Here is a 27,357-nt window from a genome sequence, read left to right on the forward strand (position 1 = left end):
AGTGTCATTATGAGAAGTGATGTGAGGACTTGCCGCACGGAGAAGTTGCAAGTGAATCAAAGTAAAATCATTTGCTGTGGGTGGCAAGGAAAGGAAGCACTGGCCATAAGATCAGCAGGCTTTCCATGACACTGGATCTCCATTTATATTAATCTCCCTTTTGCTCCTTCTGCCTTGCCCAGTGTGTGCGAGTGTAGAAGGGGGAAAACAGAAGCATTTGTTATTCTGACATGCATGTGAAACAGGTATTATCCCAAAGCACTTTTTTCCTGCTGGGCAATAAAACCGTGTGCCACGGAAAAATGAGTCCATTCCACATAAACAGCAGAATCTGATCAAAACAAGAAGTGCCTTTACAAGCATTTTTATTCAATTCCCCCCTCTCTCCCCTTTTCAATCTTGATTGCTACTGCTTGGAACACAAACAAGATGCACATTTCAGGGCCACCCCGCTAGGAGATGAGAGATACCGGAATACAGTTTGCAAGATACCACTTTCAATTACCATTTCCAATTGCATTACTGACAGCCTTGATTATCATAAAACTTCCTAGGTGGGTGATATTTCTAGAAAATCAGTACTCAAAGCCAGCCATGCAGTATGAGGAGGCGGCTAGGATAGTGCACAAAATTGCTTCCAGACAGGTTTTAAAATAAATCCTGCAAAGATTTGCTGAGAATCTAGGGCATCCTATTTTTTAAATAAAGCATTTAACCATATCCCACACACATACAAATAACCAACAAACACCAACACCCATATGCACAGTAATAGCTATCTGTAGTCCTAAACCCACTTACTTGGGAGTAAGTCCCATTATATTCAATAAGACTTACTTCTGAGTATGCATGGTTAGGATTGTGCTGAAAATCAATGCATACACACCTTAGATTTTGTTCACGGGGCAAATAATAAATTTCATTTTCCCCAAAGTAAGCTTCTATGGCTGTAATCCTATATATACTTAACTAGGTCCCACTGAATTCTCTATTGCTATGATTCTTATTTATTAAATTTCTATATCACCCTCATCCGAGCATCATAGGGCAGTTTAAAATACTAAAAGTCATAACATAGTAGCAAACAAAAACAATACGCCCCATACAGTTTAAATTGTTTAATTAAGGCCTGGGAAAAGAGGAATGTTTTTGCCTGGCACCTAAAGATATGTAACAAAGGAACCAGGCAAGTCTTCTCTAAATTACATGAAAGGACTGGACTCTGTTGCAAATATTATTATACTTCTTGCTTTTAGCTCTGCATACAGCAAACATTCAGAAAGTAAAATCCAAGTGAAAAGTTGACTTTTTAAAAATATTTTATATATTTTTTCACCAACCTGAATAATAGTTTTTAAATATCTGGGTGACAGCTTTTATTGTTATTGTTTTTACTTTTGTAAGTATGCAATATGACACCAAGTAGACTGCCTGGATAAGTTTAAAAAGAGAGAGAAAGGGAGATAAGCAATTCCCTGAATGGTATTAACAGTGCAATCCTATATATATCTACGCAGAAGGAAGACATATTGAATTCAGTGGTATTTACTTCCAGGTATTCTTCTTATGCAGACTAAGATCCACAGATAAGTGTGAATCGTCCAACACTGCAAAATCCATATAGTGAATAAATTTACAAGGCGTGACGCAGATAAGAAATTTGTTGTGACTAGCCATAGAAAACCTTCAACTATGCTGTACTTTAGCATTAATCAATTGGAACATATATTTTTTTAAAAACAACCTTAAAAAAATCTGATTCTTCTGCACTCTGTCAAATTGCTATTGATCACACTGTAGGTACCAGAAAATCTGAATGTGACACTTTAAAAAGAGATAATGCAAGAAGACCCAGAAGACATTGCTAATAGTTTGTGTTATGTTAATGAATTACTTATAAACCGCCTTTCAAGCGAATGATGTCTTTCAAAGCATATAATAAACTATGTATCCAGACACAGCCAATACAATATGAAGGATCCATTTCCTTCACAACAGTATTAAAAGCTAATATACCATAAGCCACATAGTAATAAAAGCTCTGCATTATTTTAATAATCACCATGCTATATCTACATCCCAGGTTATAATTAAGCCTTAAAGCCCACAATGAAAAAACTGGGTCTTTAATGCCCATTTAAAAGTATCAAGGGATGTAGTTTGCCTAATCTTGGAATCAAATTGCATGATTGTGGGGCCACCACCGAAAAGACCCCACACCATATGCCTGCCAACTGGTTGTCTTTACAGGTTATACAAAAGGCTTTGGGCAACTTTTTGTCTATGGGATTCATGAATTTATACCATGTGTTGGCATCTTGCAGGTACGGATGAACTGGGCACCTCTTGTGGCCTTTCACACTGAAAATAAGAAACAACTTGCCTGATTGGAAAGTTAGATCAGTGAAATACTTGCTAAAAGTAGCAATGAATTTGCCTACATTCCCAAAGGTGATTAATTACTTCACTTTGAATTTGATCCTTATCCCCCATTCTAAGATTGCATTAAGAGGGAAGAGATTGGAAGGGGTTGACACACTTCGTTCCTTATTTTTCTCATCTTTTATATGAACACGGGATCGCTCCTGAGCCTGCAAAATTAAGTAGCTTAACGTAGGTTTTCCAAGCTTGGTATTCAGTTTTCTCTGTGGTGAAAGATGAAAAAAATAAGGAGCATATGAGTTCAGGGCCTGCTTCCCAAGTCTCCATGGGTATATTCCATCGGTGTTTGGAGTTAAAACGCTCAGCAGCAGTTGAACTTAGCACTGAATCCCTGTTGGAGGAGCACACTTTGCCCTAAGAGTTTAGAGAAACCTGTGTTTATTTTAGGAAAGACATGCTTGATAGGAAAGCTGTCTAGTTCTCTCTAAGTAAGGTGGAGATGCCTTGGCCCACGTTTGTTCTTGTATCTCAGCAGAAGAGTCACAAAAGATGACTCCTTCCCCAAAGTGAGAATTAAAGATCATGAAGTAGAAAATGAGGCCATCAACCCTAAGAGGCTACTCCCTGAGAGAAGGTCAGCGCAGGTTCAGTGAGAAAGGACACTTTAGGAAACTTGGAGATTCTTTTCTCTCTGTCCTCAGTCCCATGCAGACCCATCAGCCTCCAGTGCAAGCTGAGTTGCATCCCAACACATGTTGTACAGTGGTACCTCGGGTTACAGACGCTTCAGATTACATACGCTTCAGGTTACAGACTCCGCTAACCGAGAAAATATTACCTCGGGTTAAGAACTTTGCTTCAGGATGAGAACAGAAATTGTGCTCCGGCGGCGCGGCAGCAGCTAAAGTGGTGCTTCAGGTTAAGAACAGTTTCAGGTTAAGAACGGACCTCCGGAACGAATTAAGTACTTAACCCGAGGTACCACTGTATTTCTAAGCAACAATAGCATTTGTATACAGTAGAGATGAATCACTGTTTTGGGGGAGATGTAGTCTTAACAGCATAAGAAACAGCAAGCCGGGGGGGGGGGGGGGATATTTGGCCTGGTCCTAGAATGGAGCAGTTGTTGTACATGCTTTGTTTATGAAATAACTTTCGGCTCAGCTGCATGACGCAACAGCACCACAGATGTGTTTTCAATTGCCTCAGCAACCCCTGTATCCCACACAAGGTGGTAACCTCTAGTCAGTGCAGCCACACAGAGGAGCCTGATGCCACTGGGCTCTTGCAAGTCAAAGCAATCCAAAGCAGATCCCACCACTTAATTGCCCAGTGTACAGAAAGCAACACACATATATGTGCTCTACCTTTTCAGCCCAATGCACCCAAACCCTTCTGATTACAAACAAAACTGCATCTTGAATTTGTTTCTCCTAATTAGGCAGAGCACTGAATGTTTCCCCGCTATTCCTCACTCGGTAATTTGTCACTCGCAGGGAATAACCACACCACGTTGTCCTAACCCCCAGCTATGCTGACTTGTTTTCCTGCCAAGTATGGTTTCGCTTCTCTCACAATTGTAGGTTGTCAGAATTGAAGGATATTTTTTCAGTCAAGTCACCGGTGGATGCCTGCTAATATTAATGTCAAGCCTCCATGTGCATTGTTTGGTGCTGTGTTTTCAGCAGCATTGTAAATGCTTGGCAGCTCAGAGGTAGAAGTTCAAACAAAAGTGATATTGCTTAGCCTTGCTGATGAGAATGTCAGAGGCCCCAATTCTAATTCTTACTGAATGCCTTTATAACCATTATCAGCCTTACTTTAACAGGCACTGGGAGCCCGAGGGCAAGCTAGTGCCTTCCTTCCTTCGAATCAATGAGCAAATGCTATCTTATTAGCATTCACTAGCACAGAAGCTCGGCTGCCTGCAAAAGAACATTTTTAAGCGACAAAATGAGCGTATATTTACATATGGCAACTGAATGGAGCTACCAACAAAAAGTTTCAGTATGCTAATTGGGAATATTCTACCTTGATCAAAAACTTGGCATTTGGGGAGAGTAGGATGAAAAAGGAAAGGAAAGGATGCAGCTTTGAAAGGAATTTGAACTTGCTATGACATAAGCTTGCCTGCCTCTGGAGCAGCTGAGTGCTGCTTTTGGAGCCATGCATAGTTTGTCAAGAATAGAGGCATTCACAAAGCAGTTCTTTAATATTTAAATAGTACTTTAACTCTCATGGTGCTGGATACATCTATTAGGATATCTGGTTTTAGCATTCTCTACAATGATGGACATTAGGCTTGCAGGTGAATGGATAGCTTCTTATCTGAAAGGAGGACGCAATTTAGGCAAGGTGCTGAAGTACATGGAAGCCAATCACAGTTAGTTCAAATGGTAAACCCACTTTCCCTCTCTTCTCCAGAATTCTCAATCCTCTTACCCACTCTGGAAGAATGGCAGATGAAGCTGATGGACTACATGGAAATGGCGGAAATGACTGGCAGAATCCGAGACCAGGGAGAAGAGTCGATGGAAGAAGATTGGAAAAAATTTAAAGTATATTTACAGAAATATTGCAAAATTAATGAATGTTAGAAGAATACTGGAATGAAGTTATATGGTTTTAGCAGAAGTGTTATTAAGAATTATATAAAAATTGATTGTTAATGGGCTAAAGTGGAAAATTTAAGTGTTAAAGATAAATTGTGTTAAGATAAATTATAGAACAAAAAATGAGAAAGAGGGAAAGGATTTGCTGAACCAGCTAATTTGAACTAGAATACAAAAAAGGGAGGCGCGGGGAAGTCGAGGAAATAAGCATATGAAAGCTAAAGGAATGAAATTTGGATGTGTTTTTAAATGTTTTAGTTTTTTCTTGTTGTTTTGCTGTATTGTTTTTTCTTTCTATTTTTGATGTATTGTTTGTTAAATTGTTTGTTGTTTTTTTCTTTTCTTTTTTACCCTTTTTCTTTTTGTAACTATTAAACATTTAATAAATATTATTATTTTTTAAAAAAAGAATTCTCAATCCTCTGGATTTCAGAAATGGGGACAAAACCACAATGGCCCTGTTTACAGAGTTTACTGGGACTGCTGCTTTGCTCTTTCCTAGTTCCCAATATAGAATACCCACTATATCACTTCAGTTTCTATTGGTTCTCTTCATAACACTTGTCAACACTCGGTTCTTTTTCTCTGCACTTGTGGTTTATTCTTATTCCTAATATTCCAAACACCCCACCATGCCCCTTTTTGTGATGTTTTCAGGTCACTTCTAGGCTTCATGTGATTCAGAGTTGTTCACATATTGAACGTGTGTAAATGGGTTGCCACTCTGGGCAGCTCCCAACAGAATATTAAAAACACAATAAAACATCAAACGTTAAAAACTTCCCTAAATAGGCCTGCATTCAAATGTCTTCTAAAAGTCAGATAGTTGTTTTTTCCCTTGACATCTGATGGGAGGGCATTCCACAGGGCGGGCGCCACTACCAAGAAGGCCCTCTGCCTGGTTCCCTGTAACCTCACTTCTCGCAGTGAGGAACCACCAGAAAGCCTTCAGAGCTGGACCTCAGTGCCCGGGCTGAACAATGGGGGTGGAGACACTCCTTCAGGTATACTGGGCCGAGGCCGTTTAGGGCTTTAAAGGTCAGCACCAACACTTTGAATTGTGCTTGGAAACGTACTGGGAGTCAATGTAGGTCTTTCAGGATCAGTGTTATGTGGTTTTGGTGGCCACTCCCAGTCACCAATCTAGCTGCCACATTCCGGATTAGTTGTTGTTTCTGGGTCACCTTCAAAGGTAGCCCCACGTAGAGCACATTGTAGTAGTCCAAGCGGGAGATAATCAGAGCATGCAGCACTCTGGCAAAACAGTGCGCAAACAGGTAAGGTCTCAGCCGGTGTACCAGATGGAGCTGGTAGACAGCTGCCCTGGACACAGAATTGATCTGTGCCTCCATGGACAGCTGTGAGTCCAAAATGACTCCCAGGCTGTGTCCCTGGACCTTCAGGGGCACAGCTACCCCATTCAACACAAAGTGCCATCCTTCATCTCATTTCAATCAATATAGTATGCTGTAGAACAGGAGCTCAATGATAGTCAAGCAGAATGATCAGTTTACTGTGGACAGTTGCAAATTTGGACAGGTGCAAAGCACGTCTTTTCAACTCATTTCTCAACAAATGCCTGATCGTCTTCCAATTAAGCCTTTACTAGTCATATTGGAGACAGCAGCAGAGGGCACGCACCCACACAGTGAAAATCGCTCTTTGTCACAGTCACAGTTACTGCTATGGCTCGCCAATGCAGTCTTAGGATGGCAATTGGAAAATTATAGAGTGCTTTCTGGAGTATATTCAGCTGGGTATAGGTTTGCAGCCGAAATCTGTAAATCTGATGTTGGGAAAAGTAATATGTTTCCAGAGAGCGTGGTAGGCTTAAGCTAGGCTATAAATAACTAGGTGACCTTTCGGGTGTACTGAATTTTGTTAAAATATTGGAAGGCAGAAGGCAGCATGAGGAGGGGAAAATCCCACCTTCAGATAATCACAAGGTAACCCTCAGGAACCATTATATAAACTCCTTCCTATTTAAAGTTTGTATTACCGGAGACAATTTTGAGACCCCATTTCTATAAAAGGCTAATTCAATCCATAATGACTAGTCAGGTACAGTGTCATCACTCTGTTTTAAGCTTCTAACTGTGCAAGGTTCACGTAGCCCTTGCTGGATATAACATTTTAATGCCGAAAAAGCAGGGATTAATAGTGCTGAATAAAAAGAACTTGGCAAGGGTCGTTTCTCATATCCCTCTCCTTGCTACTACTTACAACAATTCATTTAAATTCATTTAAAACGGAAATAATCTCTACTTATTTATATGAGATCTCATTTCTGTCTCAACCAAGCTTTTATTAATTCTGCTTTATATTAACTGATTCCACCGAAGGGAAGCAAACACATTTATGCACTGCAGCCAAATAAAACCAAATATATTTTAGACGTAGCTATTATGACCCTCTCTATATCCTGTCACTATGAATGGAAGCAGCACAAAGTATTGGGGGGGGGGGGTCTGTGTGCCCAGGAAAGGGAGACTCAGATCAGGGGGACCACTTGTGGTTGGCCTTATCTGGTTCTTAAGGCAAGTGCAGTGACGGCATCACCACTGCATTACTGACCATAGTTTAGCCACAGTTTGTTCTGATGAAATGACAAGCTGTAGTTTATTAAAAAAGCAGAATGCAGACTACAGAAGGAGTATCTGAGCTCAAGGTTCACAAAGGATCATTCACACAACACAAAACATTGTGACATCTCAACCAGCCCAACTTGTGACATAGTTCCCTAGCATCACTGCATGTCTATAACTCATTCCTGTGTTAGTTTCATATAGTGTGCTGCCATGCTTACTTGGAAGCAGGGCTATGCTTTCAGCTTGCTTCCATCCTCCCCAAGGCACATCATATCTCCTTCCTCCAGCAACTTGCATTTGCCTGCTTTTGTCTGAAGTGAAACCCAAACATATGACCTGCCACTCATATGCAGGGGCACCATGCATTTGGGAACCCTGCAAAACTCATGGTCCTCATTATCCCTTCCAACTCTACAATTCTATGAGTCATTGTAGTAAAGGGTAAAGGTAAAGGGACCCCAGACCATTATATCCAGTCATGGCCGACTCTGGGGTTGCGGTGCTCATCATGTAGCCAGCATGACTAAGCCGCTTCTGGCGAACCAGAGCAGCGCACGGAAACGCCGTTTACCTTCCCGCCGGAGTGGTACCTATTTATCTACTTGCACTTTGATGTGCTTTCGAACTGCTAGGTTGGCAGGAGCAGGGACCGAGCAACGGGAGCTCACCCCGTCGTGGGGATTTGAACCGCCAACCTTCTGATCAGCAAGTCCTAGGCTCTGTGGTTTAACCCACAGTGCCACAATAATAATAATAATAATAATTAATAATAATAATAATAATAATAATAATAATAATAATTTATTTATACCCAGCCCATCTGGCTGAGTTTCCCCAGCCACTCTGGGCGGCTTCCAACAAAAGATTAAAAATACATTAAAACATCAGTCATTAAAAACTTCCATAAACAGGGCTGCCTTCAGATGTCTTCTAAACGTCAGATAGTTGTTTATTTTTTTGACATCTGATGGGGGGGGGTGTTCGCTGTAACTTGGCTTCTCGCAGCGAGGGAACTGCCAGAGGGCCCTCAGCGCTGGACCTCAGTGTCTGGGCAGAACGATGGGGGTGGAGACGCTCCTTCAGGTACTCTGGGCCGAGGCCGTTTAGGGCTTTAAAGGTCAGCACCAACACTTTGAATTGTGCTCAGAAACATACTGGGAGCCAATGTAGGTCTTTCAAGACCGGTCTTATGTGGTCTCGGTGGCTGCTCTCAGTCACCAGTCTAGCTGCCACATTCTTGGATTAGTCACCATCATTCATCCCCATATATCACATTCTGACCATTGTAAATAGTAATCTAATTGTATTCAGTAAGTGGGGTACACTTGTGACTAAAATGACATATGAATCAGGCTCATAGCTCACCTTCTTAGGTTAAACACCTCCCCAGCTCTGCAGATAATAGTCTACTAACATATAAAAGGAATGGATTGTTAAACAGGTGTAGTTTTGCAAAACACAACGAAGTGCAATCGCTGGCCTCACACGTCTACATAATCCCATCTGTTTATAACCTTAGGGAATAGGAAGAACATCCAAACATCCTCCAAATTCCACTGGAAAGTAGCAATTTTCTGTTCCAAGCAACATTTTAAACATTCCCTGAATCTCCTAACTAATAAGTAAAGGAAGCAGTACTTCCTTTCATTGAGAAACTCTCCCGCACATACGGCAAGGAGCCACCTATTTCTGGAAATCGCCTGCCTTCTTTGTTTTCACAGATACGTGTGTATGACGCATTTAGTTTCCTCTTTGGTCCCCAATAGGGTAGTATCTACTTAGCAAGCCTCTGCTTTAAGGGAGTTAGGAAGCATATAAACTTTTATTAGAGCATCCTTTCGATGCTTAGTATTATCATGGGTCCAACTGTTGCTCTGCTCCTGTGGCCGATGATAAAAGCAAAACTTCTAAACAAACCACAGGGTAAGGTTTCTTCCCTGATATCAGTATTAGTCTGTGAAGAGTACTAACTATCTGACACAGCTCGTCCTGTTCCATTTATGGGCTCTAGCCTAGGTCGTATGTGTTGTGTGAAACCTAACCTTCCCATTTGTCAGCTTTTGTTTTCACTAACCAGATGCAACTACAGTGCTACCTTGGTTGGTGAACTTAATCCGTTCCAGGAGTCCATTCGAAAACCAAGGCATGGCTTCTGATTGGCTGCAGGAGCTTATTGCACTCAATCAGAAGCTACGTCAGACATTCAGCTTCCAAAAAAAGGTTCGCAAACCAGAACATTCACTTTGAGGTTTGCGGTGTTTGGGAGCCAATTTGTTTGGGAGCCAAACCATTCAACAACAAAGGTACCACTGCATTAATGTTCACTCAAGGCTGCTGGGGTGCTTTTTAAAATGTCCCTTTTTGCCATTATTATGGGTCAGTCAGGATTGAAAGCATCAGTACACGTACACAGAAGTTTGCCGCTAGTATATGGGAGTATTTTAGTGACGAGATGCACTAAATAAAAATAAAATAATACAATAAAAATAACTTATTTGTGGCATCAATCTGAGTGTCAGACAGCTTTTCTTGAGTTGAGGAAAGGCACTTTCTTGGAGGAAATGCACAATTTGAAGTAAGTAATTGAAAAAGTCTTTAGAAAGGAAATGGTCCCATGTCCCAGGGGAAGAATCATGTCTGTTTAGGGCCATTCACTTACCATGCTATGAAATCATATAACAGCTGTACCTCCTTTCATCAGTCAGATGTTGTAAGGACATGGCAGTATGGAAATTATTATTAATAACTGGCCTGTTCCTACAACAACTCTCTCATATATATATATATATATATATATAGAGAGAGAGAGAGACAGCAGACCCTTGCTCAGGAATAGGCAACATGGTATTCTCCAGGTGCTGCTACTGATCTGCCTGCAAACATGGATTTCAGCAAACTCAGGGAAGAAGGAAATATTTATTATCTTAGGTACATAGGAAGCTGCCTTATAATGAATCAGACCATTGACCCAGCTAGATCAGTGCTGTTTGCCAGTTATGGTCAGTGGGGTGGCTCATCTGATCTACCACCTGTTGCTTATTGGGAGGTACAGAGGAAGTGGTGGCAAGGTGGCAAAATTGGCGTACCACAAATGCACCAGCAAGAGCACCAGATTGGCTCTGCTGATGCATTTGCACCATGCTGACCTCACCTCCACCTCTATCCTTACCGTCTGTTGTTGTTGTTGTTTAGTCGTGTCCGACTCTTCGTGACCCCATGGACCAGAGCACGCCAGGCATGCCTGTCTTCTACTGCCTCCTGCAGTTTGGTCAAACTCAGGCTGGTAGCTTTGAGAACACTGTCCAACCATCTCATCCTCTGTCATCCCCTTCTCCTTGTGCCCTCCATCTTTCCCAACATCAGAGTCTTTTCCAGGGAGTCTTCTCTTCTCATGAGGTGGCCAAAGTATTGGAGCCTCAGCTTCAGGATCTGTCCTTCCAGTGAGCACTCAGGGCTGATTTCCTTAAGAATGGATAGGTTTGATCTTCTTGCAGTCCATGGGACTCTCAAGAGTCTCCTCCAGCACCATAATTCAAAAGCATCAATTATTCGGCAATCAGCCTCCTTTATGGTCCAGCTCTACAGCGTCATAACTTTTATATGCCTGTTGTCTTTGTCCATGAAGTTTTCTTTTCAGGGATACTGGAGTGGCTTGCCGGTTCCTGCTCCAGGTGTATCACATTTGGTCAAAACTCTCCACTATGACCTGTCCGTCTTGGGTGGCCCTGCCCAGCATAGCTCATATCTTCTCCCCTGCCCATCATAGCTCATAGCTTCTCTGAGTTATTCAAGCCCCTTCGTCCTCTAACTCCTGGCAACTAGCAGGTGATGGGGGGGGGGTGTCAGGTGAGCTACCACTGTGTACATTGACTGGCAGCAGGTCTCTCTCCAGGATTGCAGACAGAGTCTATTCCAGCCCTACCTGGAGACAGACTCTTTTCTGTATGGAAAAGAGATGCTCTGCCTTTGAGATATGGCCTTTCTCCTGGTGAAAGGTGAAAGTTGTCACACAGGCCTCAGCACCAACACAGGACTGTTGGTACTTCCCTTCCAGATTTATGGTGGAGTCGTCTTGCTACTGCTCATCACTAGGTGTTGTCCGTTGCCACTTTACTGTCAGTGCTAAATGCGCATGTAAAGAAGCAATATGGCTTTTTGTGTTGGACAAGACCATCCAAATGGTCGGATTCTGTGCTAGTGGATTGATACCAAGAGGGTAAGCACAAGGCAGCACAAGGATTGATACCAAGAGGGTAAGCACAAGGCAGTCACTCATCAATAGGTCCTTGTGCTGGGATTGCTGTCACTCACAGCCAACTTCTGGAATCTCTGCCAAGGTTACTATATGCTATTAAAAGCATCACAAGGAATCATTCCCTGGGGCATGTCATGCGAATAAGTTATTATTCCTTCTGTAACAATTTTTGCCACAAGTTGTTAGAAGAGTTTGACCTGGCTGATCAAAGGGACGAGCTTTCAAAATTTGAACTACATGAATAACTTCAGTAGCTGGCAGAAATTGAAGCCCTTTATCCCATTACATGGGCATAAAATTTACTTTTAAGGCATATTAGGAGACCTCAAGCTACATAAAGTTTGAAAGAAGGAAGGCATTGTATATAGACCACTTTTCATAATTCAAACAAGCAGTATGGTCGTAATTTTCATTCCCTTACAAGCCCTAGGAACAGAGAAAGAAGCTGTTTTGGAACATTACCAGAAGCCACTTTTTTTGCCAGAATATCGGGGGTAAATCTCCTTCCACAGCCAAATTTTAATTGAGGATTGGTATAGCAAAGTCCACAATGTTCCTTTAACATTTCATTGTTGTTTTCTGTTGCCAAGGTCAGGGGGGAGGACTGTCATAACCAACAGGCTTTGCATTGTTGTCTTAGCTTCTTTTTATTTCACAGCCTTCCACAAGAATACAAAGTGGGTCAAGGCCTTGGCAGACCTTCCCCCAAGACACAGTAAAAGAAAAAAAAAACGTTTGAGGGGCTATGAAGGAGTCAGCCACAAAGGATTCAAAGTGATGTCAGTGGCTAGAATCAAATGGCTGTTTTTGGATCACATTCCATGTATGTTTAACTACCTTCATTATACCATGCTAGGGTACAATCCTGAGGACAATGATTAGTTAGTAAAATCCATTGAACTCAGTGGAATTTAATTTTGAGTAAACATGTTTAGGACTGTTTCAGATCATGGTTGGAGGATGGATGGTGGCTAACAGATTGAGGATGAATCCTGACAAGACAGAAATACTGTTTTGGGGGGACAGGAGGCGGGCAGGTGTGGAGGACTCCCTGGTCCTGAATGAGGTAACTGTGCCCCTGAAGGACCAGGCATGCAACCTGGGAGTCATTTTGGACTCACAGCTGTCCATGGAGGCACAGGTCAGTTCTGTGTCCAGGGCAGCTGTCTACCAGCTCCATCTGGTACGCCGGCTGAGACCCTACCTGCCCGCAGACTGTCTCGCCAGAGTGGTGCATGCTCTAGTTATCTCCTGCCTGGACTACTGCAATGAGCTCTATGTGGGGCTACCTTTGAAGGTGACCTGGAAGCTACAACTAGTCCAGAATGCGGCAGCTAGACTGGTGACTGGGAGTGGCCACCGAGATCACATAACACCGGTCTTGAAAGACCTACATTGGCTCCCAGTACGTTTCCAAGCACAATTCAAAGTGTTGGTGCTGACCTTTAAAGCCCTAAAAAGCCTTGGTCCAGTATACCTGAAGGAGCGTCTCCACCCCCATCATTCTGCCCGGACACTGAGGTCCAGCGCTGAGGGCCTTCTGGCAGTCCCCTCACTGCGAGAAGCAAAGCTACAGGGAACCAGGCAGAGGGCCTTCTCGGTAGTGGCGACCACCCTGTGGAATGCCCTCCCATCAGATGTCAAAGAAACAAACAACTATTGGACTTTTAGAAGACATCTGAAGGCAGCCCTGTTGAGGGAAGCTTTTAATATCTGAAGGACTATTGTATTTTAATCTTTTGTTGGAAGCCGCCCAGAGAGGCTGGGAAAACCCAGCCAGATGGGTGGGGTATGTATGTATGTATGTATTTATAAATAAATAAATAAATTTATTATTATTATTATTATTATTATTATTATTATTATTATTATTATTATTTTGGCATTATGGGACTGTTGCTCATGTCACTCATGTTTTTCAACAGCTGCATGAACTGATAGGTGAATTCGAAAGGAGATTTGAACAGAGGGATTGTCTGTATGTTCCAGACAGGCAGCCTTTTTTCCCATTTTCATGAGATTCCAGGAAGGGAGTTGAAACCCTGAACTGTTCTCTGGGAGCAGTGAGGGTCTACATATGAGGGAACAAACTGAAAGTTAATCCCGATAAAGTGGTCTGACTTCTTAACAATAAACCCATTTTTTATCTATTGCAATAATCTTCCTCTGTATTTAAACCCTCTGTGCCTACTTAAGCTTTACTGCTCTGTATGCTACTGGTAACTGGATATTGGATTTGTATACACCTCTAAATGTCTAGAGGGCTCAAAGGAAATAGCAATGTATATTTAGAGTAGTGGCGCATTATTGCCACTGTTTTTTAATATAGTAACCAGCTGAGGGTGCAAGTCTACGGCACTGTTAAAAACAACAACACAACTCTGAGAGTTCCAAGTTTCCTAAGTTTTTTTTTCTGTACAGGTCCCACTGAATTTAGTGTGAGCTACATAAAATTTCATAAAGTTGCATTGTACAAAAACAAAACAAAACAAAACAAAACTGATAGCATAGAAAGAATTTAAGAACTTAAGCTAATTTAGCCATTCTTAACCATGTGGCATAAGGGACGCGGGTGGCGCTGTGGGTTATACCACAGAGCCCGGGGCTTGCCGATCAGAACGTCGGCTGTTCTAATCCCCGCGAAGGGGTGAGCTCCTGTTGCTTGGTCCCTGCTCCTGCCCACCTAGCAGTTTGAAAGCACGTCAAAGTGCAAGTAGATAAATAGGTACCACTCCGGCGGGAAGGTAAATGGCGTTTCCGTTTGCTGCTGTGGTTCACCGGCAGCGGCTTAGTCATGCTGGCCACATGACCCGGAAGCTGTATGCCGGCTCCCTCGGCCAATAAAGCAAGATGAGCGCCACAACCCCAGAGTCAGTCACAACTGGACCTAATGGTCAGGGCTCCCTTTACCTTTAACCATGTGGCATGAATGTAGGTTAAATCTAATAATATCATTGTGCTTGTGTTTTGGCAAAGGAGGCTTGTACTCTGCCGTAAAGGTTGTATCTGATACCGTAGCTGACTCATCTGAGTTTTGCTAAGCAGCAGTAGTGTCATGTGTTGCATGGACAAAGCTATGGAGCTGTCCTCCTGATAGCAGCTAGAGCTGCCTTCTTGACTGGGCTAGGGCATGATGGTGGCAAGGTTGGGGTCATGCAGGCACACTGGCTAGAACACTCGATTGGTGGCAACGGTCCCACCGATGCGCCAATGCAGCTCAGACTTCACTGCTGCCATGTCCGATTCCTGCCACATTGGCAGTGATGGCAGTGTTGGGGGTTTGGCTCTGTCCCAACACATGCAATGCTCCTCGTAGGCAGGTCATAACTGGCACAAATCAAATATCAAGAGGGACCATAGCTCAGTTGCAGAACATATGCTTTGCATGCAGAAGGTCCCATGTTCAACCCAGAGCATCTCCAGGCAAGCAAGGATAAGAAAGACAATTGTCTGAGACCATAAACAGCTGCAACCAGTCAGAATATAAAACAGTAGGCAAAAGGCAGACCTGGTATAAAGCAGCTTTCAATAGCCTGTGACCACTCTACATCCCAGCACCTGCTACCACACCCTTCTCCCTAAAGAGTGGGTGTGTCTTCTTTTTGGAATTTAGAAACAAGCCATAAAGATAAGGGTGGGTTTCCTTTTTGGGCAATCCTATTACAAGCATTAGGGATGCGGGTGGCGCTGTGGGTAAAACCTCAGCACCTAGGACTTGCCGATCGTCAGGTCGGCGGTTCGAATCCCCGCGGCGGGGTGCGCTCCCGTTGCTCAGTCCCAGCACCTGCCAACCTAGCAGTTCGAAAGCACTCCCAGGTGCAAGTAGATAAATAGGGACCGCTTACTAGCGGGAAGGTAAACGGCGTTTCAGTGTGCTGTGCTAGCTCACCAGATGCAGCTTGTCACGCTGGCCACGTGACCTGGAAGTGTCTGCGGACAGCGCTGGCCCCCGGCCTCTAGAGTGAGATGGGCGCGCAACCCTAGAGTCGGACACGACTGGCCCGTTTGGGCAGGGGTACCTTTACCTTTATTACAAGCATTATTGTTAATGCTTAAGAGTGTGCTACATAAGGATTGTAGGAAATGGAGGGATGAGAGGCCAGAAGTTCACACACTGGAAATCTCGAAGGGCTTAGATAAACCATTAAATTTGACTGCTGATATTTTCACAGGGCTCTTTCCAATAAAGTGCTGAGATTACTCCATTAGCTCAATAGCTTCTGCATCCACAAATCTATTCAAGGCAATGTCAACTCTTTACAGGACAATGAAAAATATGGATGAGTGAAAAGTAAATGAATAATTTCACCTAATATTCTTGCGGGGTGGGATCTTCCTCACTGGAAGAGCTTTCAGTTTGAGTAAACAGATAGGGTTGAGTTCACGTTATTGCTGGTTAACCTAATGTTTTCTGCCTGTGACTAATGAGTCTCCTTCCCCAGCCAAAACATGAAAGAATTTCACAGATAACGTAAAGAAATGATAAAGACTTCAGGTGATATAGATCTCCTCCTGTACACAGTATTACATTCCCCCGAGTGAGTTCATGTAAGATCACTTTGTGCCGTTCATAATCAAAGCACAATCCTCAGAGCTCTGCTTCTTTGATCATGTGCAGAAGTTTTCTGATGATGTAGCGCAGTTTGCTAGCAAAGGCCATCCCTCCAGAGCACAATACAAAAATGATTTTCATATCAGGTCTAAGGAATATTCTTCTTCCTTCAAATCTGTCTTTCAGAGGCTGGTAATAAGCACAGGGGCTTCTGGGCTCTCTGTAACAGCAGCACTCATATAAAGGTTTTTGGGTTGTAAGTGTTTCGATTTTGAGTTGTAAGCTTCCTTGTTGTGACTCCATAATGTGGCATGCACTGATGGTGAGCCACACACAACTAAGCACACAAACAAACAATGCAAAGCCCCTTTGCATAGAAATAGTAAGGTGTTTGGGCACACAGAAATAATTCTTCTGATCCTTTTGAGCATGTGTGCTATTATTTTAAACTTTCTCAAGGATTCATCCTGTCAACTAAGTCTTCCTTACATAGTGCTGGAACATATTTATTAGCAAATGGTAGCCAAAGAATTGACTGATTAGTTAAAATCAGTACTGTAGACCCACAACTTTTGTGGGGTGGGGGTTATGTTCCAGGGATAGTGCATAAAGCCAAAACTGAATATAGTCAAAACACCATGGGTGCAGTGACAGACCCTCCAAGTGTCCCTATAAAAAGGTTATTACGTTGTGTGTGTCAGGAAACGGACCAAGGTATTTCAACCGCAAATTTCTGTTTGTACTATGTGGGGCTCATTTCATTTTGTGGTACCTGCTATTTGCCCCCATGTTACTCCAGGCAGGTTGCAAACATTACTTTTTATCCCCTTACTGAGTTAACTGTCAAGTGAGTTAATGACAAGCCTTTACTCTATGCAGAGACTAGAGATAATTTGCCAGAAGCAAACAAAAATCTATTGGGCCAACTGCAACATGCTCCTTGCGTCGTGTAAGACAGATGGAAAGTACTTCAGGGTAAAACTAATTTCTCCTAGGGTAAAAGCCACATAACATAGCTGTGAAAAAGGACTTTAATTTATTATTATTATTATTATTGTTATCATCATCGCCATCATTATTACCACTCTTTTCATACAATTTGGCTGCAACCCTGGGCTATGAGCAGTTATGTATCTGCATGGAAACCAAAAAGCACTGTAAAGGAGGGCTGTGATTTTCATCACCCCTGGGATGGAAACATGGAAAGAGGCAGAAACCACCGCCAAACAATGCTGTCTCACTGTTTGATCGGTGGAATTATGAACGTTTACATTTCTATAGCAACAATTGCATATCTAAAGTACTGTAGAAACAGTCAAATACTAATTTTCAATAGACAGCCAAGTTTGGTGCAATTTAGCAAACAGAAGCACTTTTTTTAAAAAAAGTCTGGATTGTCAAGGCTGTTCTCTCTCTTTTTCTCTTTCTAACTGATCCTTTAAATAAAACACAAAAGAGGGAACCATGAAAAGAGAAATTTGCTATAATTGTCAGCAGGAGCATATCAATGGCAAATAGTCTAGAGAACAAACTCTAATCCTTTGCCACCAACCCATCTGTGCCGAAAAGATAAAAAAAGTGTATGAAGATGGAAATACGTAAAGCTGAATCTGTGACAAGCCAAATGCTAAGCAGGCTGGTTCATCATGTTGTTACACACCACCCCAAACTCCACAGTTTGAGATTCCAGAAGTTCCAGGCATGCTTTGCCCATGGCTCAAATGTCCACTTGGGTCTAACCTAAATACACACAAGTATTTCCTGGCTTTAACACTCCAAACTTCAATTCAATTCATTCAATAGCTTAATCCAGAACGTATGGTGTTTTGCAACCCCAGACTCATAACAACATTTTAAATTACACTGATTCAGAGAGTGCACCCATTGAAAAATATTGGAAAGGTGAAATATCTTTCCTCAGTGATGTAAAAAATGTGGCATTTTGCATTCAAATTCTCTATCTATATAATAGCCCAATAAAATAATCAAAATAAATCACACAGTCCCACACATCAGTGACTCTAAAGCAACCACATTGACACTGGCACAAATGTGCTGTGACGAAACAAAAGGTTTGTAAGAAGAGCAAGAGTACTATGGACATTTTAACAAGTGCTGAATGAAAACCATTTGCAAAAGTTGCAATTCTTGCTTTTGTACATCTACTGCTATGTCTGAAAACTGTGGTGGGCACTTAGACACACACACACACAACTAAAAACAGGAAGCACGTAACAAAAAAAAAAAGAGAAACGAGGGCCAAAATTTGCATAAAATGTGCATATGCTACTTAGCAGGTATACAGAGAAGTTTATAAATAACTACTTTAATTTAAATAAAAATATAGTACATCCTCATAGTGGGGAAGACTGTGACTGCTCTCCCATCTTATGGTTCTTTGTTTTTCAATTGAACTTGAATATCAATAGACAACGCTATCAAACAGACCAATAAAGTAGAACACATAGACACCTTATTGAAAACAGACCTTGCATATATGTGAGTGTGTGGACATCTGATCAAATGGGAGGGTATTACACTGGGGAACCAACTCCTTTTTAGATGTTTAAGATGCTCCTCTTTATTCTTTTTGTCCAATATCTGTGGTCTGGTTATATAAATCAAGTTCATTGTGTGCTCCAATAAAATACTCAGAATGGCTAGCACATTACAATTTGCTTCCAGTGCAGTTTGCTCCTGAAGAGGCTACTGTCCCTGAGTTAAACAGCGCATTTTATTGGCTGTTTTCCTTCCATAACCCAAAGGATGATTTTATATTTACATCTAATGATTTTAATTATATCCAAATATTTATCTCCACTGTGGCTAAATTAGCAGGTACTTAATTGTATTAATATATACCACCTGACACTTGGGTTATCTCACTTGCCTGCATGTGGAAAATAGAAAACTACATAATTCAGTTATGTGGAAAATGTCCTCAAGGGCATCTGCAATGTAGCTGACATCCCACATAAAATCTGTGCTTCACACAGCGAGTTGCCTTCTGCAGCATATTATTAGGAGCAGAGCACCTTCCCCATCCCCCAGTTACATAGATCATTTTTATTCATTAAGAATAAAAGTGCTTCTATGGCTGTGTAGTAAGGAAAGCAAAACAATCAAACAAACAAAAAAAGAGTTCACTGTCAGATCCAAAGCAGGATGCAAATTTCTTTTCCTGTTAATTAATCGAGCTTTCATCACATTTCTGTGATCTGTAAATAAAGCTCCCAAACCAGTTTTATAAAACACAAAGGATAAGAGACACAGGAGGTAGCAGAGGGGAGAAAAGCCCATGGATGATCAAATTCCACAGAAACTAATTGTGTTCTCTTTCTGAAGGATGACCAAACAGGGCCTTCAGCACCGAAATAATTCTGAGTTTGCTTGTATTTTTACTCAAATGAACTATAAACTCAAAGTGTAACGTGCCCTTGACGTAACTTGAGCACCTACCATACATTACTAAGCTTTGTAAATATTATGAATGGAAGGAAAGTTGCTTCTGCTGCTAAAGCGTATGCAGTGTCTAACTTTCCAAGTCTTACTTTCCAAGTTCCTTTATTAAAAATTGCTCAGGCCTTTCAAGATCTGCCATAAGGGGGACTGATGAGAAGCCTGAAGATATTTACCCAGACATGACTGAGACATGCTTGATGAGATGGGAAAAACACGAAGCCCTTTGAAAGGATGCAAAAATCTCCGGCCATCTGCTTAGTGGCAATGCTTGGAGAACAATGAGGGGGGCATAAGAAGTGGGGAGGAGAAGGGGGCTGCTAGATGGAGGGAAAAGGTAAAGGATCCTTCAATTATTGGGTCAATGAGGCCATTACCGCTCAAAAAAATAAAAATAAAAAACCGTCTGAGGGAGTCAGCAGAAGCAGCTCAGAAAGTCCAGGAAAACAACAGCAGCTCATTTAAACAAAAAACAACCCAGCCCGTAAGAAAGCAATTTAGGTCAATGTTGCTCACGAAACCTTAGTTAATTAGAAATCATAGGTAATGCGTGCAAGCTCCGAAGAAGTTTCATTCCTCTGCCTTATCCTTCCTTTCATTTGCAGCCCTTGAAATCCTGCAGATGGAGCTCTGCTTAAATGAATACCGCACAGCCCGAGAGAAGCTTCTGTTTCATTTGGCAGTGCAGGTGAACAGCCTGAATTAAGGTTTTAAATGAATGCCCCAGGTGTTTATTCAATATGGTGTACAGCTTAGGCGCTGCGAGCTCTAAAGGCTTGGCAAAGCGCATCTGTGTTTTCACTATTATACAATCCACTGGAGAAAAATTACAGGGAAGGCAAAAGTTTGCTAACCCGGAGTACCACAAATCAGATTTGAACCATTGTTTTTTTGCCAGGCTATGAAATGCGTTATCCTCAAGAAGGAGTACATTATTCTGAATGAACAAGCAGCCCCTTAGTTCTGAGGGGCACTAAACAGTGCCCTAAGCTGTGGTAATATGTTCAATAACCTCATTTTTATAATAATAAATTTAGGTTGTATTTTTCCCTTTTGTTATTTCACTGCAGCAGCTATATCACTTCGTTGTTTCCAAAGCTTTTCAAAGCTGACAGAGCCTTAAAGGTGTTTGGAGTGAATTTTTTACCCAAGAGCAATAATATATGGGTGGCTCGTGAATTGTGAATTGAGGCCACCTGGCCCCATTTTGGACAGGACCAAAAAGTACAGTGGTACCTCAGGTTACATACACTTCAGGTTACATACGCTTCAGGTTACAGACTCCGCTAACCCAGAAATAGTGCTTCAGGTTAAGAACTTTGCTTCAGGATGAGAACAGAAATCGTGCTCCAGCAGTGCAGCGGCAGTGGGAGGCCCCATTAGCTAAAGTGGTGCTTCAGGTTAAGAACAGTTTCAGGTTAAGTACGGACCTCCGGAACGAATTAAGTACTTAACCCGAGGTACCACTGTAGTAGAATGTCAGAGAGAAGCTCTGAACAGAATTCAGTTGGAAAAGCCATAGCTGCTGAGCACTCTCCTCTTTGAAAGTTTCAGGAAACCTGTCCAGGGTTGAATTTGGCAGCCTTATCCTGCAGCCTTTCTCAACCTTGGGTCCCCAGATGTTGTTGAACTACAGCTCCCATCACCCCTAGCTAGCAAGGCCAGAGCTCAGGGATGATGGGAGTTGTAGTCCAACAACATCTGGGGACCCACAGGCTGAGAACCGCTGTATCCTGGAATCACTAATTCACCCATGCTGCTTCAGAGTATTCTGGACTGCAGGGCCAGCCCAATACATTTTGCCACTTGAGGCAAAACAGATTCACAGAATTGTGGAGTTGGAAGGTACCCCAAGAGGGCCATCTAGTTCAACCCCCTGCGATGCAGAAATCACAGATAAATATTCCAGGCAGCATTCATGTTGTGCTATGTGTTCTTTGAATAAACCTGAAATTTTTGGTGCCTGCTACACGGTGCATGCCATTTTTCATATCCAACAATACCCTTGTATGAAAATGCAGGCCACATTTTTATTAATTGACTCCAAGTAGATGTTGCCTTACGTCTAAGGAAGGAATATTTCCATACTTTATGAGCATCCCAAACTTGTCTTCATATCACTCCTGGGAGTATTCCCTCCTCCTCACAGCCAGCACACCCTAAAGGTGCATCAAGGATGCATTGCACCCACAGATTCATGACACTACAGTGGTACCTCAGGTTAAGTACTTAATTCGTTTCGGAGGTCCGTTCTTAACCTGAAACTGTTCTTAACCTGAAGCACCGCTTTAGCTAATGGGGCCTCCAGCTGCCGCCACACCGCCGGAGCACGATTTCTGTTCTCATCCTGAAGCAAAGTTCTTAACCCGAGGCACTATTTCTGGGTTAGCGGAGTCTGTAACCTGAAGTGTATGTAACCTGAAGCATATGTAACCCGAGGTACCACTGTATTGAACTCAGTGACCCATTAATGACTAATGGGTCAAGAATACATCTTTCATTTTAAAAATTAAATAAATTCTTTTTAAAAAATTATTTAAAAAACTACCTTCTGAGTCTAAAAACAAGTAAGAACCTCACTGAAATTAAAAAGTATGTTTATGCTGTGTGTGAGTTTTGAGATATCCATGTCTTCATCTCATATGCAAGTTCTGATATGTGAAAAATGAGTTACTCTTTTATGCTGGGGAAGCTGTTAACTGCCTCCCAGTAGCAGATAAATCCATTTCAAGCAAACATGCTCTTTTTAGACTTTTAAACATGTATCCTCTATGTTTATTTATTTTCATGTTTTTCTGCCCCACGCCCCCAATTTCCAGGTTAAATCAGTAGCTTAGAAGAAACAATATTTTTACTTTTTTAACGCTTTGTTATTTAAAAGATATTGGTCCAACGAACCCCAAAGACTCAGATCATTTCAAAAGGGATGACTGGGGTGGATTCAGAATTCCTGTGGGAGCCGGGGAGGTCATTTTCACTCATTCCTACACCCTGTAGCCCCCCATCCTTGCACCCCCTGAAAAGTCACCCTTGCAGATTGGGGGACCCTCTGGAATGGTGTGCAAAGCAGCACCGGAAGCAGTGAGAATTGCACCCCCCCTTCTTCCTCCAGCTGGAGTTCACAGAGTTTCCATGAGCCTAAGTTACATTCTGGATCCCAACCATCATGTCTGAACAGTACAAAGATGCATGTTTGGAAGCCTTGCACAGCAAACAACCTGCTGATTCAGTGTAGGAAAGGTTGACATGAACCTGCACAAGGCTGTTTATGCTAGCCAGATTTAATATGTTTCCCTCAATGATGGTAAGAGGAAGATATTTAGCTCTTCCAGAAGCAGAGCGTCTCTGCAAATGTAGGCAGGAACCTGATACGTTGGAGCATATTTTCTTTTCTTGTAATTTTGGCATTTATGCCAGAAGACAATTGTTAGACGCCTTACAACCTAACAGGCTTGGTTCTATGCCGCCAATGGTTCAGGACTTGCTCTCGGACAGGAATGATCAACTTACTTTGATAGTGGCAAATTTTTGAGTGCTGTCCATGTGGAAAGACTGGGCCATTATAGAAAGACTTAGTGGTTCTTGATTGGTCGGTGATGTGGTAGTGTCAGACTGTATTATTTATGCAAATTGCTATGCCGAATTCGTATTTTCCACAATCTGTATATGTTGTTTGTTTTACAATTTGTGGTTTGCTATGCCTAATAAAGGATCGATTGATTGATGAACCTGCACAACCCACAAAGGGGAAGAAGGGAAGTAGGGAAGTCGAGGAGATTCTCCAGAATTCTCTTTCTATGTTGGTTGTTTGATAATTGTTTGTAAATTTCAAAAGCTGAAAATAAATAAAAATGAAATGAACCTGCACAAGTATTTTGTCCCCACTGAGATTGCCCCATCTGCTACACATTCATGGGAACTTGTGGACAGAGCCTGCGAGACTAAAGACCTGTACCCTGCATTTTTTGAAGGGTACAGATACCATGGCTATTTTGAACCCAGAGAGGCTCTCCTCAGAAGTTCCGGTGAATGCCTAGTCAAACTTCATGTATTGTCTTGAACAGTGGGCTCAGTACCAGACTGCTAACGGAATAGATAGCTTCGTGGCACTCCAAAGTTTCTATCTCCGGTCTATTCTGTACCCTTTATATTAGCCGGTTTTCCCTCATCTCCTTATCAAACCCTCTGATCACGCCTCCCTCCCTCTCTTCTTCCCTCCCTCCTTGTTATCTGAAATAAAAGATACATTAGAAAAGAGGCAGATTTCCTTTCCTTTTTTTTTCCTCCTCAGAAAGTGGTACGGTTTAAAAGCCTCCTAATTATTGTTATGCCTGTTACAGAAATAATTTACATCCTACATAATGGAGCTAAGGTGGCTAACAACAAACGCAGTAAAATACAACATAAAGCAATCCTATAAAATGTAAACAGTGTATAAAACAAACAGGTAAGAAAACAGATCAATAAGACAGCCAGGCTTAAAAAATAAATAAAAATAAAACAAAGCACCGCAGCAGGAGCAGGAGCAGTTGAAACAGCTTGATAGGCCAAAGGCGTGTCTAAATAAGAAGGTACTTGTGTGATGGAAGCCACCACAGAAGTAGCTGAACTGGCATTCCCAAGGAAGGTATTCTAGAGTCTGGCCACAGCTACCAAAAAGTCCCTCTCTCAAATCCCTGCCAAATGTACTTCAGGCTTCTGAATCTAGTACTCTATTCATTTGATTCAGTAAGAAAACTCCAGACTTGTACTATGCCATTTTTAAAAGGCTAATGTGCCATACACACAAGCTTTTGTTTGATTGTTTGTTTAATGCTCCTCTACATGGGATAAAAATGAATTAAGGGTTGTATGCCAGCTAGCAGCCTTTGGTCATGGATAAAGAACATCATTTCAGTATGTATTATTACTAAAACTTGGCAGCTTTGCTTGTACCACAAGGTTTTGTAGTGTCTTCATTCTGTATAACATCTAGATGAAGAAGAAGAGTTTGAATTTGATATCCCGCTTTATCACTACCCTAAGGAGTCTCAAAGCGGCTAACAATCTCCTTTCCCTTCCTCCCCCACAAAAACACTCTTTGAGGTGAGTGGGGCTAAGAGACTTCAAAGAAGTGTGACTGGCCCAAGGTCACCCAGCAGCTGCATGTGGAGGAGCGGAGACATGAACCCAGTTCCCCAGATTACGAGTCCACCGCTCAAATCTTCCACCTGCCTCATTAAAAGTCGCCTTCCAATAACTACCCTTTCAATCTATGCCTTCACCAGTCCTAGATGGACAATACAACAGAATACCTTATGAAGAAAGACTGGGCAACCATGTGTAGAAGACATTTGCCATTACTTACTACAATGCCCACTGGGACGTAGGTGGCGCTATGGGTTAAACAACAGAGCTTAGGACTCTGTCAGAAGGTCAGATCAGAAGGTCGGCAGTTCGAATTCACGCAACAGGGTGAGCTCCCATTGCTTGGTCCCTACTCCTGCCAACCTAGCAGTTTGAAAGCACATCAAAGTGCAAGTAGATAAATAGGTACTGCTCCGGTGGGAAGGTAAACGGCGTTTCCGTGTGCTGCTCTGGTTCGCCAGAAGCGGCTTAGTCATTCTGGCCACATGACCCGGAAGCTGTCTGCGGACAAACGCTGGCTCCCTCAGCCTATAGAGTGAGATGAGCGCCGCAACACCAGAGTCAGTCATGACTGGACCTAATGGTCAGGGGTCCCTTTACCCTTTACCTTTAAAGACACTACGATCCGCAATGTGCCTCATTTCCAAAAGGAAACACAAACCTTGAGGCCTGGAACCTTGAAAAAGATGAACTAATATTTAAATTGCTGCTTACATGGAGTGTACTGTGCCAAATGTACACCTCCATTTTCTAGCTGGGGTGATCTAGTAAGAATTTAAGTATCAGGAGAGGAAGGGCCCATTCTAAGGTATACACCACATTTCCATGGCTGCACAAGAAAACAAAATGGATGACAGGGTAGTTTACAAATTGACTCCACTCCAAATGCTGCAGATATTAATAATGCCAAAGAGTGCACAGCATACAATGTTATTTTGAATCTAAAGGTGAGGGAAGACTGAAGAAAGGGAATCGATTACATCTCAGGAAGTCTAATGAGGGCAATGGAAGTAAAATCTGACATTTGTGTTAGACATTAAAAAAAAGTTTAACAATGGAGTTCTATTTCCACTATCTCTGTGCAGGAAAAGAGGGTTTATGCCTTGAAGGTGGCAAGGGTGAAGTACAAACCAAACAGTGTTGGTTTTACAGTACAACGAAACCTGCTCTGACATTTTTGCATGTCGCTTGATTTACAGCCAATTCGACTAATGCCTTTAGGATGCTGTGGAAGAATCTGGTCTTCCTTGTCCATTCTCTGCAACGACTTGTACAGGGATCTGGGTAGCTGGAATACAGCTTTTCAGTTTTCATTTATGTCAGTGTTTTAGGGCCACAGTCCTGGCTGTAAGTCAGGCATCCCCAACCTGCAGCCCTCCAGATGTTTTGACCTACAACTCCCATGATCCCTAGCTAATAGGACCAGTGGTCAGCGATGATGGAAATTGTAGTCCAAAACATCTGGCGGGCCAAAGGTTGGGGATGCCTGCTGTAAGTTAAGGGTGAATCAGCTGAATCACATTCTGCTTTGAAACTTGGCTGTGTAGGAGAGGTAGGTTTGAGGATGATCCATGCTGCATTTGAGGTCAAAAGGACTTAGATCCATTGTTCCAACACTAAGAAACATCCAACTCCAATGTAGTGGTGAAGGTGGAACTATCTACAGCATAGGGTACCATACCATATAAATGCTGCTTAAATAACACATCTGTCAGAGCTGGCTCCTGGTCCCAGCTCACCAAGGACCAACGCTAGCCGGTAGTACAGTATCAAAGTCTTTATTGAAGAATAGTCTCCATTTCCAAGCCTCAGCGTCCCAGCTCTACGTCTGGACTCTAGACCGGCGAAGCTCTGTCTGAGTCTCCGCCCCCTGTGCACCAGTTTAAGACTCTAATCTTACTCCACCTCTTCCTTCTCTCTCTCTTCCTCTGGGTCTTACTACCCCCCGGGGTCTCTTCCCTCCTGGACTCTTCTGACGCAGACGTTGACCCCTCTGACTCCTCCCCCTCTCTACGGCGGGCTTTAGGACCTGGCTCCCTACCCGGGCTGCCCACCTTGCCGCCCTCCTGTACATTTGAACTTGGCGCGCGCGCGCGTTTAACTTTCCTGATGACCGTTTCCTCGCTCCCTGACGAGGGTGTGGTCACTCCTGCCTCACGTTCTCCCTCTGCCCGCGCGCCCCCTGATCCCGATGCCTTGGACTCCTCCCCCCTACTGCTCTCTGGGGGGGACGCTGGTCCAGATTTCCAGCTGCTACTCTCTGAGTCCCCTCTGGCCCCTTCTTCCCGAGGTGTCCCCCTGGGCACTCCCCTTGCCCTGACTATGGGGGCCCCTTTCTGTGAATCCTCCGAGTCACTGGAGAGACTCAGAGACCTCGGACTG

The 27,357-nt window shown here is 42.7% G+C and overlaps 2 protein-coding genes across 9 annotated transcripts in view; one reads left to right on the forward strand and one right to left on the reverse strand.

Moving 5' to 3' along the window:
- The window catches only part of LOC310673407 (uncharacterized protein), a 73,844-nt gene that overhangs the window by 43,492 nt on the left and 2,995 nt on the right, over positions 1-27,357 (forward strand). The window contains exons 1-2 of one of the 3 annotated variants that reach the window (XM_083431878.1): positions 20,265-20,349; positions 20,454-20,536. The exons of 1 other annotated variant lie outside the window; for it this stretch is intronic. In XM_083431878.1, the coding sequence (XP_083288004.1) occupies positions 20,471-20,536 (66 nt within the window). In that variant the 5' untranslated portion in view covers positions 20,265-20,349; positions 20,454-20,470. Of the gene's footprint in view, positions 1-20,264; positions 20,537-27,357 lie in introns of those variants that run through there. One more of the 3 variants, XM_083431879.1, reaches the window with a different exon arrangement.
- Positions 1-27,357, reverse strand: part of MACROD2 (mono-ADP ribosylhydrolase 2) — a 987,387-nt gene that overhangs the window by 23,041 nt on the left and 936,989 nt on the right. The window lies entirely within an intron of this gene.

The sequence above is a fragment of the Podarcis tiliguerta genome (assembly GCF_965153285.1).
Source record: "Podarcis tiliguerta genome assembly, chromosome: 3".
Taxonomy (NCBI): domain Eukaryota; kingdom Metazoa; phylum Chordata; class Lepidosauria; order Squamata; family Lacertidae; genus Podarcis; species Podarcis tiliguerta.